The 16,132-nt window shown below is 37.9% G+C and overlaps 2 protein-coding genes across 2 annotated transcripts in view; one reads left to right on the top strand and one right to left on the bottom strand.

The window, feature by feature from the left end:
* LOC110025277 (heparan-alpha-glucosaminide N-acetyltransferase) overlaps positions 1 to 16,132 on the top strand; it is a 62,331-nt gene that overhangs the window by 35,830 nt on the left and 10,369 nt on the right. The window lies entirely within an intron of this gene.
* The window catches only part of LOC110025276 (acetyl-coenzyme A synthetase, chloroplastic/glyoxysomal), a 48,043-nt gene that overhangs the window by 24,514 nt on the left and 7,397 nt on the right, over positions 1 to 16,132 (bottom strand). The window contains exons 2-8 of the mRNA XM_020725677.1: positions 9,989 to 10,132; positions 9,744 to 9,899; positions 9,533 to 9,655; positions 9,275 to 9,443; positions 7,432 to 7,514; positions 6,966 to 7,067; positions 6,792 to 6,880 (exon numbers count right to left, since the gene is read on the bottom strand). Of these exons, the coding sequence (XP_020581336.1) occupies positions 6,792 to 6,880; positions 6,966 to 7,067; positions 7,432 to 7,514; positions 9,275 to 9,443; positions 9,533 to 9,655; positions 9,744 to 9,899; positions 9,989 to 10,132 (866 nt within the window). The remainder of the gene's footprint in view (positions 1 to 6,791; positions 6,881 to 6,965; positions 7,068 to 7,431; positions 7,515 to 9,274; positions 9,444 to 9,532; positions 9,656 to 9,743; positions 9,900 to 9,988; positions 10,133 to 16,132) is intronic.

Here is a 16,132-nt window from a genome sequence, read left to right on the forward strand (position 1 = left end):
GTCATACTATACCTAGACTTCCCTCTCACTTAGATACGAGTTGATGCACTTTTTCGTTAGATGGTGTGATAGGCTAGGATTTAGGGTGCTAGTTAGTCTTTTTGATGTCTGACTATTGACTATTGTTCTCTGTTGGTTCTCTGTTGGATTGGTTGCCCTAGCCAGATATCTTTCTTTTGCATTATGCTTGTAGTGTGTCTGCATGTTGCATATGTGTGGTAGTGTGTTAGGGCGTTCTTCTGCAGGGAGTCATGTCTATTTTTATACACACACAGATACCGCTATGGGGGGATCAAGTAATGATTTCTGACCATTTTGCTTGCAGGTGCTATTAGCTCCCCCCACTTTTAAGACATGGCTCATGATACGTTATGTGCATGTGATTTTCCCGCTGACACTTGTTTCCATGCAGGATTGAGTCTTTTCTTTTCTCTATGTATTTTTTTTAGAGTGTAGGAGAGTCTTGTAGCAAAAATAAGATACAGGCACGGGTTCCGAGTCGTTAGCACGAGAACCGCGTAGAGGGGACAAGGAGCAGATGCTAGTGCCCCGTATCTTAATTCTGCATTTTATATTGATGTATAGAATTAGGACCGGGCATGTATATGCGGAGTCCGACCGCCCTTTTCTTTTCTGGGATATGTTGTCTACTCAGCGGCACCGACCTGTTTATTATTTTGATTTGACTTGCTTTGCTTTATTTTTGCATCATGTTGAATGTTTGCACTTGCATGTGTTTTTCTTGTTTTCTTTCTGTGTTTTATCTGAGATTTCACGATACAACATAGGCTCATTAAGGACTCTAAAATTGTAATTTTCTACGAAATCCTAAATAAAATATTCAAAATAATTAAAATTTAGTATTAAAATATTCAGAATTTAAAAATTGCAACTTTTACTTTACTGCATATATTAATAGGGACTCCACAATATTTAGGATCATTCTAGATAACTGCATTCATGTTAGCATATCCCGAGGAGTCCCCGTATTTTTCCAACCTGACTGACCCAGCATACCTTCATATAGGTGGTTGTCTAGTGCGCTTAGGGTGTTAGAAGGCTTCCCGACCCAGACGAGGTGTAAGTCCTTTTGTTGGAGTGTTTACACCTTTGTAGCTGAACCTCCGCTTTCTCTTCTTTCCGGAGGCATCCTTACTATTTCGGCAGGTATAAGTCCCATCTCTTGGAGCTCCAGCTTGTAGTCATAGGATAGAGTTTCATTTCTTTGACCTTAGTGTTCCCGTGGATGCCGTGGATGATGTAATTCACGGATTGCTGACCGGGGATTTCAGGACGTGTTGGGTCGATTACTTTCACGACCAAGTAGACTTAGGGTCCTAGTAGCTGTGTATGACGGGTCCGTGGTACCCGACCCAGTTGACCCAGTTACCTCTACATTTACCTCTTAGGAACACTCTACCTTCCTTTTGTTGAGCCCCTTTGAGCCCTATCGCTCTTTGACCTCGTTGATATCACATTGACGACCTGATGTCGATGAGCTGCCGCCCATTTGGGATACGACGATTTGTCCTCTGCCCTTTGACCCGGACGTGCTTTGACGTATTGGGATATCCCCGTCAAGATGATTTAGGTTATTCCATGGGCCACATGTGCTGATTAGTCACTACCCATTTGGGATGTGAGAGACTTACTCTATGTCCGATGGCCTAGCGTGAGCTTTGAAGTATCGGGACTGTTCCCACATGGAATAACCTTCCTTTGATTGCCTATACCCCAGGTTTATGATAATATGAAGCGAAACTCATTTTATCGAGAGTATTATTGGGTATCCCTCGAGATGTAATTAACCAGTAAAAACACGTTCCTATGGGAGTACTCTTGACCCCAGAACATGTACATACACCTGACTCTCTGGTTATGGGTAGTATATGTAGATACATGTAGATACTTCTTTTACTTCTTTTGCGGATATTGGTTTAAGTTGCCTCCGCCTGATCTTGTTTGGCCGGACATTCTTAATCTATCATTGCGAGGTTTATCGCACGTAGACTCTCCACGTTTTACTTTTTCTCTTGTTTGTCTCTTTGTTTTATGTCCCTTCTTATTTGATTCCTCTCATCTTTGAATCATTTATATGGTTCGTGAGAGAGATTTATTTGAATGGGAGGAAGTATACGAGGATCGACAAGCTGGCGACTCTTTTTAAAAATAAAAAAAAAAGAGAAAATTGAACGAAAAACAGGTTGTCCCGATCTTTTAAAAAGATCGAAAAGTAGATTTTTGCAAAATAATAAAATGAGTCATTAGCTCATTTTGCTTTTCTCATTTTGCAAAGCTCGGAGACGTCGTGAAATCGGGGAGAGAGTTGTCGCTAGCCCGTTTCATGATAAGATGGAGAACTCCTCCCTTTGGAGATATAGGGAGAAGTTCCCCACTTACCTCGCTAAAGCAAATGAGACAATCTCCATCTTTTTATATATCGATCTTAGGTTCTTCGGTGAGGTCGTTAGCACGGGAAAAACTCTCTATTACATGTATATGTTTGCATGTTGCATATTGCATGTCACATAGCACGCCACTTCACATCGTCTGGCCGCCACGACCCGACGAGCATTTCACTTCACTTCTTTCGACCGCCCCGGCACGACGAGCACTTCACTTCACTCTGTCTAGCCTCCCCGGCCCGACGAGCATTTCACTTTGCTCCGTCCGGCCGCCCCGGCCTTACGGGCATCCCACTTCATTTCAATCGGTTTCCCTGAGTCGGTTGGCTTAACACTTTAGCTCGACCAAATCTCTCGACCCAGTCGACCAACTACTTGCACTACCATATAGTCTTGAATGTGTGTTGGCATTTTTGCATATTGTAGCGCATATGCATGAATACATTATTGCATCACACCTTGCATCTGTATGTTTGCATGATTATGATCATATGCCTGAGTTGAACATTCTCTGGGGCCGCTACCACCACGACATGCCCATCTTTCTGGGGTCTCTGCTATCACAACATGCCTACTCTTTATAGGTTATTGCCCTATCGGCGTACTTTTTGGGGTCCCTGTTGCCATGGCATGCCCATTTCGTTAGATTATTGTCTTATCGGCACACCTTCTGGGGCCGCTGCGACTACGGCATGCCCATCTTTCTGGGGCCCCTGCCGACATGGCATGCACATTCCGTTAGGTTATTGCCTTATTGGCATACCTCGTGGGGCCGCTGCCACCACGTCATGCCCATCTTTTTGGAGTCTCTGCCGCCATGGCATGCCCATTTCGATAGGTTATTGCCTTATCGGCATACCTCCTGGAACCGCTGCCACCACGGCATGCCCATCTTTTTAGGCCCCTGCCGCCATGGCATGTCCATTCCGTTAAGTTATTTCCTTATCGGCATACCTCTTGGGGACACTGCCACCACGACATCCCCATCTTTCTGGGGCCTTTGCAGTCACGACATATCTATTCTTTACAGGTCACTGCCTTATCGGCATACCTCCTGGGGTCGCTGCCACCACGACATGTCTATCTTCTTAGGGCCACTGCCACTACGGTATGCCCACCTTCGTTTTATTCCCTGCCCCATGACACACCCATCACTTGTGTGTTTTGATTAATCATCTGCATTTGCATATTCACATGGATAGTGAGTCAGATCCGTTAAGAGAGTGACTCTTGCGTTGGTCGCGATGCCTTAACGAGCATTTCTTGCCGGGTCAATCCCGATGAGCAATGCGAGTTAAGTCATCGGGACTGACATGAGTATGACTATGCTAAGAATCCAATGAATCTAACTGGTTTCATCTCCTTTTGTGACACCCTTTAGATTCTTTGGATCTTTATGATGGGGCCAGTAAAGCGACCCCGTCAAAGTCATACCATACCCAGACTTACCCCACACTTAGATACTAGGTTGATGCACTTGTCGTTAGATGATGTGCTAGGCTATGTGCTAGGCTAGGGTTTAGGATGATTTAGGCTGTTAGGTAGTATTTTTTGACACCTCTGGCTATTATTGTGTGTTGTGTTATCTTGCGCTAGCCATGTGTCACATTCTCGCCTTTTTTTTCGGTGTGCTTGCATGTTTCTTGTGTGTGATAGTATATTAGAGCGATCTTTTGCAGTTGTCGTGACTATTTATACACACTCACACAGGTGTTATTAGGGGGAGCATGTAATGATTTCTAAAGCATGTAATGATTTCTAATCAATGATTTCTAATCCTTTGCTTGCACGTGCTCTTTAGCTCCCCCCAATTATAAGGCACGATTTGTTATTTTTGTGATGCATGGCGTGTCCGCTAACACTTATTTTATGCAGGTCGAGTCTTTATTTTCTATTTCAAATGTATTTGACAGAGTCTTAGAAGAGTCTATATCGAAAATAAGGTACGGGCATGGGTTTCGAAGCGGATGGCTCATCAAACCATGTGACGAGGACCTGGAGCAGCAGCTCATGTCCCATACCTTAAAGTCTGAATTTTATATTTTTGTATAGACTTAGGATCGGACATGTACATGCGGAGTCTGACCTCTTTTATTATTTTACTGAATTATGTTGTCGATCCAGCGGTATTTAGCATGTTTATATATTCTTTTGGGGTGTTTTCTTTCTCTTTTTCTTCTTGTATGTCTTTGCATGTTAGAACATTTTATATTGTTTCTTTTTTGTGTATCTAGACCTCACGAAAATGTAACATAGGCTCATTAAGGAACCTAATATTTTAATTTTTTCTATCTAAAAAAAATCCTAATGATAAAATATCGAGATAATCAAAATTTTATGGTTAAAAGATTCAGAATTCTTTAAAATCAGTCTTTACTTTTTCTGCATGGCCCTTCGGGCCGGTTTTAAAATGGTTGCATGCATGGTCATAACCCAAGCATATTTAATAGAACCTCTACGCTTAGGAAAATGGTAGATAACTGTATCATACTTGCATGTCTCGAGAAATAGCCCCCTTGCTTCTCCAATCTAACTGACTCAGCATAAATTTTCCTAGGTGGTTGTCTATACGTGTAGTGTTAGAAGACTTCCCGATCCAGACGGGATAAAAGTCTTCTTGTTGGAGCGTTTACAGTTTGTAGCTGAACCTCCGCTTTCTCTTTCTTCTTGAGGCGTCCTCACCACTTCGGCAGGTATAAGTCCCACCTCTTGGAGCTCCTGCTTTTAGTTATAGGATATAGTTCCTTTCTTTTGACCTTAGGGCTACCGAGATTTCTGTGGGTGACGCAATTCAAGGATTGCAGACCAGGGATCTCAAATTGTGTTGGGTCGACTATCTTCACGATCAGTTAAACTTAGAGTCCTAGTGGCTTGGGATGACGAATCCGTGGTACCCCGACCTGGCTACCTCTACCTCTTCTTCCCTACCCTTTTGGATATCCCTGTTGAGCCACTTATGCTCCTTTGACTTCGTTGATGTCACTTTGACGGCCCTATGCCGATAAGCTATCGTCTGTTCGTGATACGACGATTTGTCCTTTGTCATTACAATCCAGATGTGCTATGACGTATTGGGATACCCCCGTTGAAGTGATTTTTATTTATTTCTTAAGTTTCGTCAGCTGAGAAGCCGCTACCTATTTGAACGTGGGAGATTCACTCTCTGCCCGATAGCGCAGCGTAATCTTCAAAGTATTGAGACCGTTTCATACGAAATAATCACCTTTTGATAACCTACACCCCAGGTTCATGATGAAAAAACGAAACTCCTTTCATCGAGAGTCTTCTTGGGTATCCCCCGAGATGTAATTAACCAGTAGGAATACGTTCCTCTGGGAGACTTTTGACGTTGGTTCGCTATTCGATTCCTCTCCTCTTCGAGTAATTCATTTGGTTCGGGAGGGAGATTTATTCGAATAGAAAAATTATACGACATACAAAAAGATAAACTGGCGACTTTGAGATCTAAAAAGAAACGAGAAAAACACTCATCTACTTAGCCCATATGCACTCAGACATTTGTCGCGTCATTAGTATTGTCAGTTAGTTCATGCATGATCTCTATGAGCATCATTTCAACGTTGTCCATTGGATCCTCCATTATTTAAAATGCACGTCAAGCTCAGGTTTGTTATTCTCGTCACACCTCTCGTTTTGTTGCAGTTTATACTGGTGTCGATTGGGTGGGGTATGACGATTTACCTCGGGTTATTGCTCCTTCATATGGGGAGATGTTGTCACGTGGAAAAGTAAAAAAAAATCCGCGATTGCCTGTAGTAGTGTTGAAGCTGAGTTTCATTCTATGTCCCTTAGGGTATGTGAAGCCCTCTGGTTCGCATCATGCTCTGCGAGTTTGGTATGTCGGTGTATGTTCCTCTGCGGTTGTTTTGTGACCATCAACATTGCTCATAATCCGGTCCAACATTATCATACCAAGCATGTGGAGATTGTCCGCCACTTTATCAAGGAGAAGCTTGATTCAGAGAAAATTTGTGTTCCTTTTGTCTCATCCACAGGCTAACTCGCAAATGTTCTCACAAAGAATATTCCTCCACCATTGTTTGACAATTTCAATCCAAGTTCAACATGATTGACATCTATACTTCAACTTCAGGTAGTTTCCTTTCATGTTATTTCCTATTTTGTTTTATTTCCTAGTTTATGACTTTCTTTTTATCAATGAGTATTTATTATGAAGAGATTTGAGTATTATATTTTTCTTGTTTTAGAATCATTGTATCATGTATTTATATCTCTTTCAATAGTAATAATATTATCATGCTCAATTCTCAAAAACTACAAATATGTAAGTATATAAGAATTTGGTGGTATGCATGTAAATCTTACTAAAAAGAATTAAGAAACAGTGGAGGAATGTTAACGCACCAATATACGTCTGATGGCTTGTAGTCGAAAGCATATTTGAACGTTGTTGCTGTGTATACCATGTAGCCTGCAGTCGTGTGCAATACACCCTATAATAAAAAAAAAAAAGCAAATTATCAGTTTTGTTACATAGAAAGTGTAAGGCTAAAGTTTAAGAAATCATGTGGATACAACCTTAGGCTTTCCAGTGCTGCCGCTTGTGTACAAGAGAAACAATGGATCTTCAGAATCCACCCACTCTACATCACACTTCGTTGAAAATTTCGGAACTACATCCTGGAAGACATTCAAACGAGTCAATGACCAGTTATAGGCACAACGGAGTAAAGTTTTGAAGACCACTCAGGGGGAAAAAAGTTAATATTTAAAAACGAGTAAAGTGTCAAAATAGTTCACTAACTGTTTACATTGGATCTTTTTAGTTCCAGAGTCTATAAAAGTTCCAAATCAATCTCTAAACTCTTTAAATTGGACCTGTGGAGACTATTTCAGCCCATATTAAAAAAGACTGGGAACTAAAAGCTCCTAAAAAATTCAAATAGTTGGACTATGACATAAATATTGTAGGTATGTGGATAATGTGGGCATTCCAAAGGTGTATTTCTCGAGATTCAATACGAAGTGAATTAGATTCACCAACCTGCCACCATATGTCTCTTCCATCTCGCCATTTTGTCTCTTTTCTACTCATGGCTGACTTATTTTCATATGTCAGGCATAAATCTGTTCATGTGTAAGGTAAGAACAAAAGCTGAACAAAAATAATGATGCGAAATTTACAAAAGGAAAAATAAAAGTCACAGGCAGACATCACATTATTACATTAAAAATAGATAGAAATTACAAAAAACTATTTAGCATTGCCTCATTATGATGGACAAGATAAAACATCAACATTCTTTGTTAAGCACACAGAATATCAGCAACCTCAAATGGGAAATCAAACATCTAAAAAGAGATGTTAAGAGTTCAAATATTAATTGAAAAACCAAAAAGATTTACAGGAGAAATAATGGTTAAAAGAAGATGGGGGTTGCCTATAGTTGGACAAATTTCTAGCATATAAACATTCACTTTAGGCAATGAAAAAAATAGTAACATCTAATTTGCACCTTAGAGCTGCAGTAATTTATATGCTGCTTTATGAAATTTCATGCATGAATATTGACCTGACACGTTTACTCAATGCTCAACAATACTTGTTTTTCACATTTCATGGCATCAAGATAGTCCGGTAAATACCCTAGTATTGAAGATTTTATTTTCCAAATGAGAACCAGGGAAATCCACAAACTTACTGCAATAGATCTAGCTTCTATTATCAAGAATGACAAAATTCAGTAAAATTAAATATAGAAAATAAAACAATGTAGAAAAATTATAAACAAAAAATTCTACAAAAGGATAGGTATATATACATCGCCAAGAGGCATTACAAAATTGGAATAGACAAAAAGGAGGGGGTGGGGAGGCATGAACTAAGATCAGAGCGCTTTAAGCTTTTTGTTATGATTAGATAGTGAGTGGGACTCACTGCGAAGAGAGAGAGAGAGAGAGAGGACAAATTCGACATTGCCACAAATTCGACATTGCCCAAACTAAATGATAGAGAAATATCATTCAATAGATGCTCAGAAATTTTTTTAATGTAGAACTATAAAGTCATTTGATGAATATATCGATCAATGGATTCCTTATAGGCATATATCAAGTGCAAATAATCCACTTTTAAATTTCCTTTTATGAAGTGTATCAAACACAACATGTTTCTTACGATCATATTGTATTCTATTGTGTGCAATATTAACAATTGATTTATTGTCATAATATAGCTTCTTATGCTCTTTCTTATTGATTTTTAAATCTTTTAATATGATCTTAATTCATAGAAGTCCTGCAGAATTATTGTGCAATGGCGCTTTAAATTCGGTTTTAGCATCTAATCTTGAAAACACAACTATTTCCTACTCATCTAAAGTATGATATTTCCTCCAAAGAATGTATAATACGCTGAAGTACCTACGATCCACATCTATATATTCTCCGATTTGGAAGGTATCACGTCTTTTGTATAGAATTCGTTATTTTGGACTTAATTTGAGATACATGAGAACTCTACAAGTGGCTTGAAGATGTAACTATAAGTTTGTGTGCATGTCAAGAAGGGCGTGAGATGGATAGATTAGTTTTCCTACTAACAATTGAAACTGTCCCGTATCTACACAAGTTCTTTCTTCATCAAGATCTAGTTCTTTCATAATTCATTTAGAATTTCACAAGATTTACACGCCTTCAACTTGCTTTTTGCTCAACAGGACCATAACAATTTTTGTTGAGAGAAAAATATCATTAATTCAAATTGAGCAACTTCTACGCCCGTGAAGTATTTGAGAATAACCTAAATTTAATAAAGTCAGCATCACGAACTCCAGATTCAAATCATGTAGTTTACTGACAATATAGAATAATTTAGACTCTCATACCAACAGAAAAACCATTCTTGGCACATTCCGCAAGTGCACTATCCACAATATCTTTTAGTATGAGTTCTTTAGAACCCCTGCGCACACCATTGCATGTTATTACAACTTTAGGCTTGCAATCCATTATCCTTTGGGACAAAGACTCCGAAGAAAAGCCAGCAAAGACAACCTGAAGAGAGAAACAATAACAAGATCACCAAACATCAAAATATCCACCATAAGAAATCTGAAATAGCGGAGAAAAGCTTACGAAAATACCGAGTGCACAGCACCAATACGAGCACAAGCCAACATAGAAATTGGAAGCTCCATCAACATTGGCAAGTAAATCACAACTGTGTCGCCCTTTCTAACACCCACATCTTTCAAGTAATTGGACAGCTAATTCGGCACGGAGAGGAAATTATAAATCTGTTTTAAGAAATGAAGTGTAAAGTTGAATTTGATTTAGACAAAGGAACGGCCTCACCTGGCAAACCTTCTCCAGAAGCTCATTATAAGTCAGTTTCCCATCCTGGTCTGGCTCATTTCCTTCCCATAAGATTGCAACCTTGTCACCATTCCCAGCTTCTATGTTTACATCCAAAGCATTATAGCAGATATTGGTGATTCCTCCTATGAACCACTGCAAACCACATCAGGTGAACAAATGTATAGAAACAAATCATTCTCCAAGAAAAACAGATTTGTTTCAGAATTATTACTACGACTGACCTCTATCTTCACAATCCCCTTCCTCGCATCAAGATTCTCTGAGAAGACTTTTGGATCCCATTTCTTCTTCCAGTAAAACTGGGAAGCTATCTCCGACCAGAAACCAGCCGGATCTTCTATTGATCTCTTATACATTTCCGCATACTAAACAGAAGAATGGGGCAACCACAAGGGGCAAAACAAAATAAAAAACAATCGAATAACTAAACAAAAGCGAATCGTTAGGTATAAAAAAAATCATCAACATCATAATAATAAGGGGCATTACATAGCACACAATTCTTCTATATTTACATATTTCACGCCCAAATCCTCATATTTACTCACATACAACTCAATTATTTCCCATCACATCGAAGCAATCACTAATTATCACTTTTCACAACTCAAATCCACTTTTTCATGCACAGGTAAAGTGGTATGCAGGTAAATATTAAAGTTTTGGTGTGAGATGTGTAAATACAAAAGAATTCTGTGTTATATAGTAAATTTCCCTGATAATAAATAAATACATGATATCATTGTCATTCAAATGAGACAATGCTCGCGGGAATCAAAACGACGAATACTTTCCCTCGTTTCATTCTATCGAGCGCGCAGAGTGCGAGATTAAGCAAGCAGAAACAGGAGCGAGGAGTCAGAGAAGAATGGAAGAAGAAGAAGAAGGAAGAAGCCATTGATTCAAGTGAAGGAAAAAGAAGAAATATCGGTACCTGAGCTCGTGTGCTTGCACATAGATTGCCCTTCAATCTCTACTCTCAGGCAGAAGCCATTTTGATGATCATGTGAGGGATGGAGAAGGAAGGGGAGACAGCGCTACATCTTGTGGGAGATCACTGATTTTCGAGAAGAAGCTCTAAACCCCTAACGTGTGAAGAGGAAGAAGCATTGAGTGGCTCTGATGCAAAGGAAAGAGGAAGACTCGAGCCCTAATAGAGGAAAGGGAGCTCTTGTGCGTGCAGTATCAGCTGGATCTCGCGTGCAGAGGAGGAGAAGAGGTAGGGTGTCAATTCGGGTTTAGGTCCGACCCGAAAATGACCTGACCCGAATAGGTCAACCAGAACCCGACCCAAAAAATAAAAGTGTTAAAAACTAAGACTCGAACTCGAGCTTGACCAGCTAACCCGAACCCCACCTAAAATTTCGTGCTTATTTGGTTCATGTTTAGATTTTTGGATTCAACCCGAACTCGACCAGAATAATAAACAAGTCGAATTCTCAGAACCGAACCCGACTAGAAAAATATTCGAGTCAACTCTAACATGAATTTTTTCTTGTACAGTTCAACTCGTGTTAGAGTGTCGGGTCAATTTTTGACACCCCTAAGAGGAGGTCTCACGTGCGTCAGTGCTTTTTGACTAAGATATCAAATGTGAGTTTTGATATTTTAATTAACTTATTTGATAAAATTATATTTATATATATATATATATATATATATATTGAAAAGACAAAATTCATTGATAAAAAATAGATGATACAAAGGTTTTAGTGAGTGAGTACAAAGAACCCAACTCACAAGGATTACAAACGTATTCCCCAAAAATAAAACAAAAATAAATAACTCCTAATCATTGTGGGTTTAGTCGGTGGATATACCGCTTCCCCTTCCCCTAGATCTAGGGAGGGAGTCCAGCAACATACTGAGATGTGGGCTTCCGTCTGACACAATGATACAGTCATCCTGAGATTTGCTGAGATCTGGCACTCCTTTCTTCTTCTTCCTATATTTGTAAACCTGTCAATCATATGCCAGAGGTAGTTCTATGTGAACAATAGGTGAATCTTCGATGGAGATAAATTGTTGATCTGACTCAGCCTGCAGCACACCTAGATCCTGCCACTCCTCCATAACTTGAGTACCTTCTTCTCTCACAATAGGTGGTTCGAAGACACTTCGACTAGCATCTGCTATGATAAAATTCATAGAATTTGTAATCTGAGGAAGAGTTGTCTCAACAACAGTAGGCGGAAGTTGTTGGTCTGGTTGGTGAAAGATAGTCTTATGAGTCAAATTCTCATTCAACATTTATGGAAGTTTAACAGTGTCTGTTATATTTTCCTCCACATGAATGATGTTTTTAGGACCTGTCGATCTCAAATATGGGTGAAGCCTGAAATATTTGACAGGGGTGTGCCCAAATAGTTTACAGTGATTGCAGTAGTAGGGTCTTTGTTCTGCTATAATTGGTTGTCAATACCCATTGTGGGCAGTACCAAATCATATTTCATCAGGGAGAGTGATATCCCTTTCAACAAGAATTCTTGCAACCGAAGGTCTAGTTAGATTGAAGTTGGGTGTATTCGATTGAAGTTGAAGTTGGGTGTATTCAATTTCATAAATCTCCCTAGTGCAGCTCCAATAGAGTAGAGGACTTGGTGATTGAAGTAGTGCAACTTTAAACCAAATTGAAACTATAGGCGGTTCTTGACTAGGATCAAATTCAGGAGACCACTTAATATATATAAACACATACATGCATACATATATATATATTAAATTTTATTATTGTAATGTTAAATTTATGTGTATTTGAAGTTAGTATCAAAGCAATTAAGTCCCAAATTAGAGAGAGTTTGAGGTCAATATTTGTGCAAAAAATTTGAGAGAACTAAGGTAAATTTTAGGGTTTATTTATTTTAATTAATGAATCTAATATACATATTTTATTATAAAATATTAATAATATATTTCATTAAACATAATTTAAGTTGTAGAAGCTCAGTTTGGAGGGAATAGAAGAAAATAACGATATGAAAAATGAGTACTCCAATTAAATTATAATATTATTTTTGCATATCTTCTGAACCAGATGTATGAATTATTATTCATTCTTGATTAATGAAATCGATTCATTTATCTTAAATTTTATCAATCATTTCGATATAAATACTTGTAGTATCATATTATGACAGATTTTATGCATTTTACATGAGTGATATGAAATTATGAATGACGTGAACTGCATAAATTGATTGTATATATATGTTTGATTATGATGGAGTTGTTTATTTATGGTGCTGGCGATGAATGTTAAGATAGTCATTTATGTAAATAAAAATATATATTAACATTAAAGTATTTTAAGTGGTACAATTTTTTTACGGTAATCTTGCGTCGGTTGTACATATATAAAATAATAATATTATGAAATATCATGAGTGATTATATTTGTAAACTATAAATGTTTTGTGCTAACTTATTAAAAGTTTAACTGACATGTATATTATTTTTTTATTATGTTATTGTAGTCTATGAGTGTAAGTATTTATTGGTTTTGATTAGTTCACTATTATTTTAAACTGACATTTCATATTTAATTTGTTGAGTAAATGATGAACAATAAAAGACAATATTTACAGAAGACGCGACCAAATTGAACTAATTAAAATTTATAAATATTTTAATTTTAATTTTTAGCGGCACTTTCATTTATCTTGTTTAAATCGTTAGAAATTATAAAAAATATAATTTTTCACTATACAATCGTCTATACCCATCTATGTTAATTTCAAACTCCAGCCTGGGTCATGATATGGTATACATTGAAATCAAATTTCACACTATTTTGGTCTTTGAAAGAGAACAAAATGGTAACTAAGGGCCCGTTTGGTGCAGCTGCCTCTGCGCGATGTTGTTTGACAAGGCGTTTCTCTCGCGGCTGCTGCGAATTTGAGTGAAACGCCGACCGCGGGTGAGACCCCGTTGCCCGTGTTATCCCTCTGATTTTTTACTCTTGTACCCCTCCATTCGATCCCGCCTTCGTTATTTCTCCCACCTTCTTTGCTAGACCGAATCCTTGTCTCCTCAGTCGTCGGCTTCTTCTTGTCAGCGGGCTTCGTAGGTGCCAGATCGCATCTCCCAAGATTCGGTCACGAAGGGCGCTACGATCAACTTTTGTCGACTGTATCGCGAGAGAAGCAGAGGGCACCGTGTGAAGGAGCAGACAACGCAGCGAAGAAGCGGCACCGTGTGAAGGACTCTCGGTAGGGAGAACAGTTGATTGTGGAGGTAGACAATAATGTGATGGTGTGAAACTGAATGTTGCTACTAAGGTGAAAATGCCAAAGACATCTGCTAAGCTTAGAACCTTGCAGCCAGTGGAATGCTCTCGAAGGTAAAGGAGAAAGGTGAGTTCAACGAGCTCGCGGTAGCCATCACGCCGCTGAAGAGCGAGCAGACGATCCTCAATCAGCAACACAACGGCGGCGGAGCTTGCTCGCTCCAAAGTGCTTCCATGTTTTCCTCCTCTCTTTCGCCCTTTCTGCTCTCCAATTGCCTCTCTCTTCTCCATTCTCCCCTTCTATGTAAGTTATTAGAACTGTTATTCTTCTATAAATTATACTCCGAGAACTGTTATTCCCCTCTCTCGCTTTATTCGACCCTTCTGCTCTCCACTGTAACTATACTTTTATGAGGTCTTATTGAGAACTTTGTTGAACTCATCAAAAGTTGAAGAAGTTTCTTGGGTTCAATTTTTTTTGTAGAAAGAGTAAGAAAGGTCGGAGAGCTTCAAGGGCATATGATTTGACCAAGAAATTCTCCCATTAACAAATTCCAAAGATTAGAAGCTTGATCATAATAAATAAAAGAAATGGTAACCCATAGTAATAATTATTTCTCAAATAAATTTCCCCTAATGCTTTCTTTTGCAAATAGGTAAGCGGATGTAGAACTTACATTTCAATACTTAAAGTAGGTTACAGAAAAATATTACAAAAAATACTCCAGGTATTTAATTAATGAATCATTTTTTATGACCAATTGAGTTTAGTTTGTTGCAAAAATTGGCTATACATTATATTCTAGTGAGTTCTCAGCACAATTTTATATGTATTTTCTATAAACAGTGGATAAAGGTCCAAACGAGTCCTATAAATCGAAGGGATATATATGGCTAATTGTTTCTTTTCTAAATCGAGACAAAAACACAAAGACAGTCTTTCTTTCTTAATTTCTAAAGAAAATCTTTCTAAACAAATGAAGACTCCATGTGATGCATAGCACAAGGTCTCAAGCCGACATTAGAGATGCAATTATGTGTTACATTGATCAAGTACATTTTAAATTTCTATTAACTCAAATGCAGTCATGAAATATGAAGTTACATTTATATATACCTAACAATGAAAATTCTCATATGATATGATTGGAAAGTCAAGTCACCTTGTTTGGTTCTATTGGAGTTGTATGATAAAATTTGTTTAGTCCAATACAAGATACATTGAAAATTCTTGTCTTAGGTCAACAAAACTCAAGTCTTTATTTTGGAGCAACAAGCTAAATTGAACTAAAAGGTGTTGTGGTAGCTTATGTTTCTCACAAACAATGGCTCTGAATTTAAAAAATGTGCTCTTACCCAGACTTTTTGTAATGTTCTTGACATCATTTGTTGCGGCCCACCTTAGTATAAATAGGGAATCTAGGTACTTTTATCAATAGAAGTTGCTTTCATAGATTTGAAGACTTCTTGCCTTCCATTTCTCTCATGGATTATGTTTTTATGCATGTGGTTTGATTTCTTTGGTTTGGTTGTACTCTTGTTTATGGCGTCAAAGTGTTATAAATATCTAACTTTAAGCGTTATGTATGCAAGTACATAAGAATTGTGTGGCATGCCTGTAAATTTCCCTTGTATTTATCACTGAAGCTTTTGGAAAATATGAAGCTCCGAATCATGGTATAATCCAGATGTTAAAGATTTATTTAATTTTATTTTGACTCCCTATATTTGCAATTATGGTCATTCATATGTCATTGTGGTTTCGTTCATTGTTTATGATAATTACTTGATGAATCAAGTTATGATACATCTTTAATGAATTTTGCTAAATTGTTTGGATGTTTTATTCAACTTGATGAATCAAGCTATTAAATCTAAGTTACTGTAAATTGGTCTAAATTGATGCCTGGGAACTTTATGGTACATCTTTAATAGCTTGATTCATCAAGTTGAATAAATGGAACTTTATGGAATATCTATTGACTGCCTTGCATTAAGTCTAAGTTCATCATCTTTCTAGAGTTACTATAAATTGGTCTAAATTGATGCCTGGGAACTTTATGGTATCTATTGAGCAACTGTAAATTCTCATGCAGCATAAATGATGTATCTAATATATATATATATATATATATATATA

Source organism: Phalaenopsis equestris, unplaced genomic scaffold, assembly GCF_001263595.1.
Source record: "Phalaenopsis equestris unplaced genomic scaffold, ASM126359v1 Scaffold000297, whole genome shotgun sequence".
NCBI classification, from domain to species: Eukaryota; Viridiplantae; Streptophyta; class Magnoliopsida; order Asparagales; family Orchidaceae; genus Phalaenopsis; species Phalaenopsis equestris.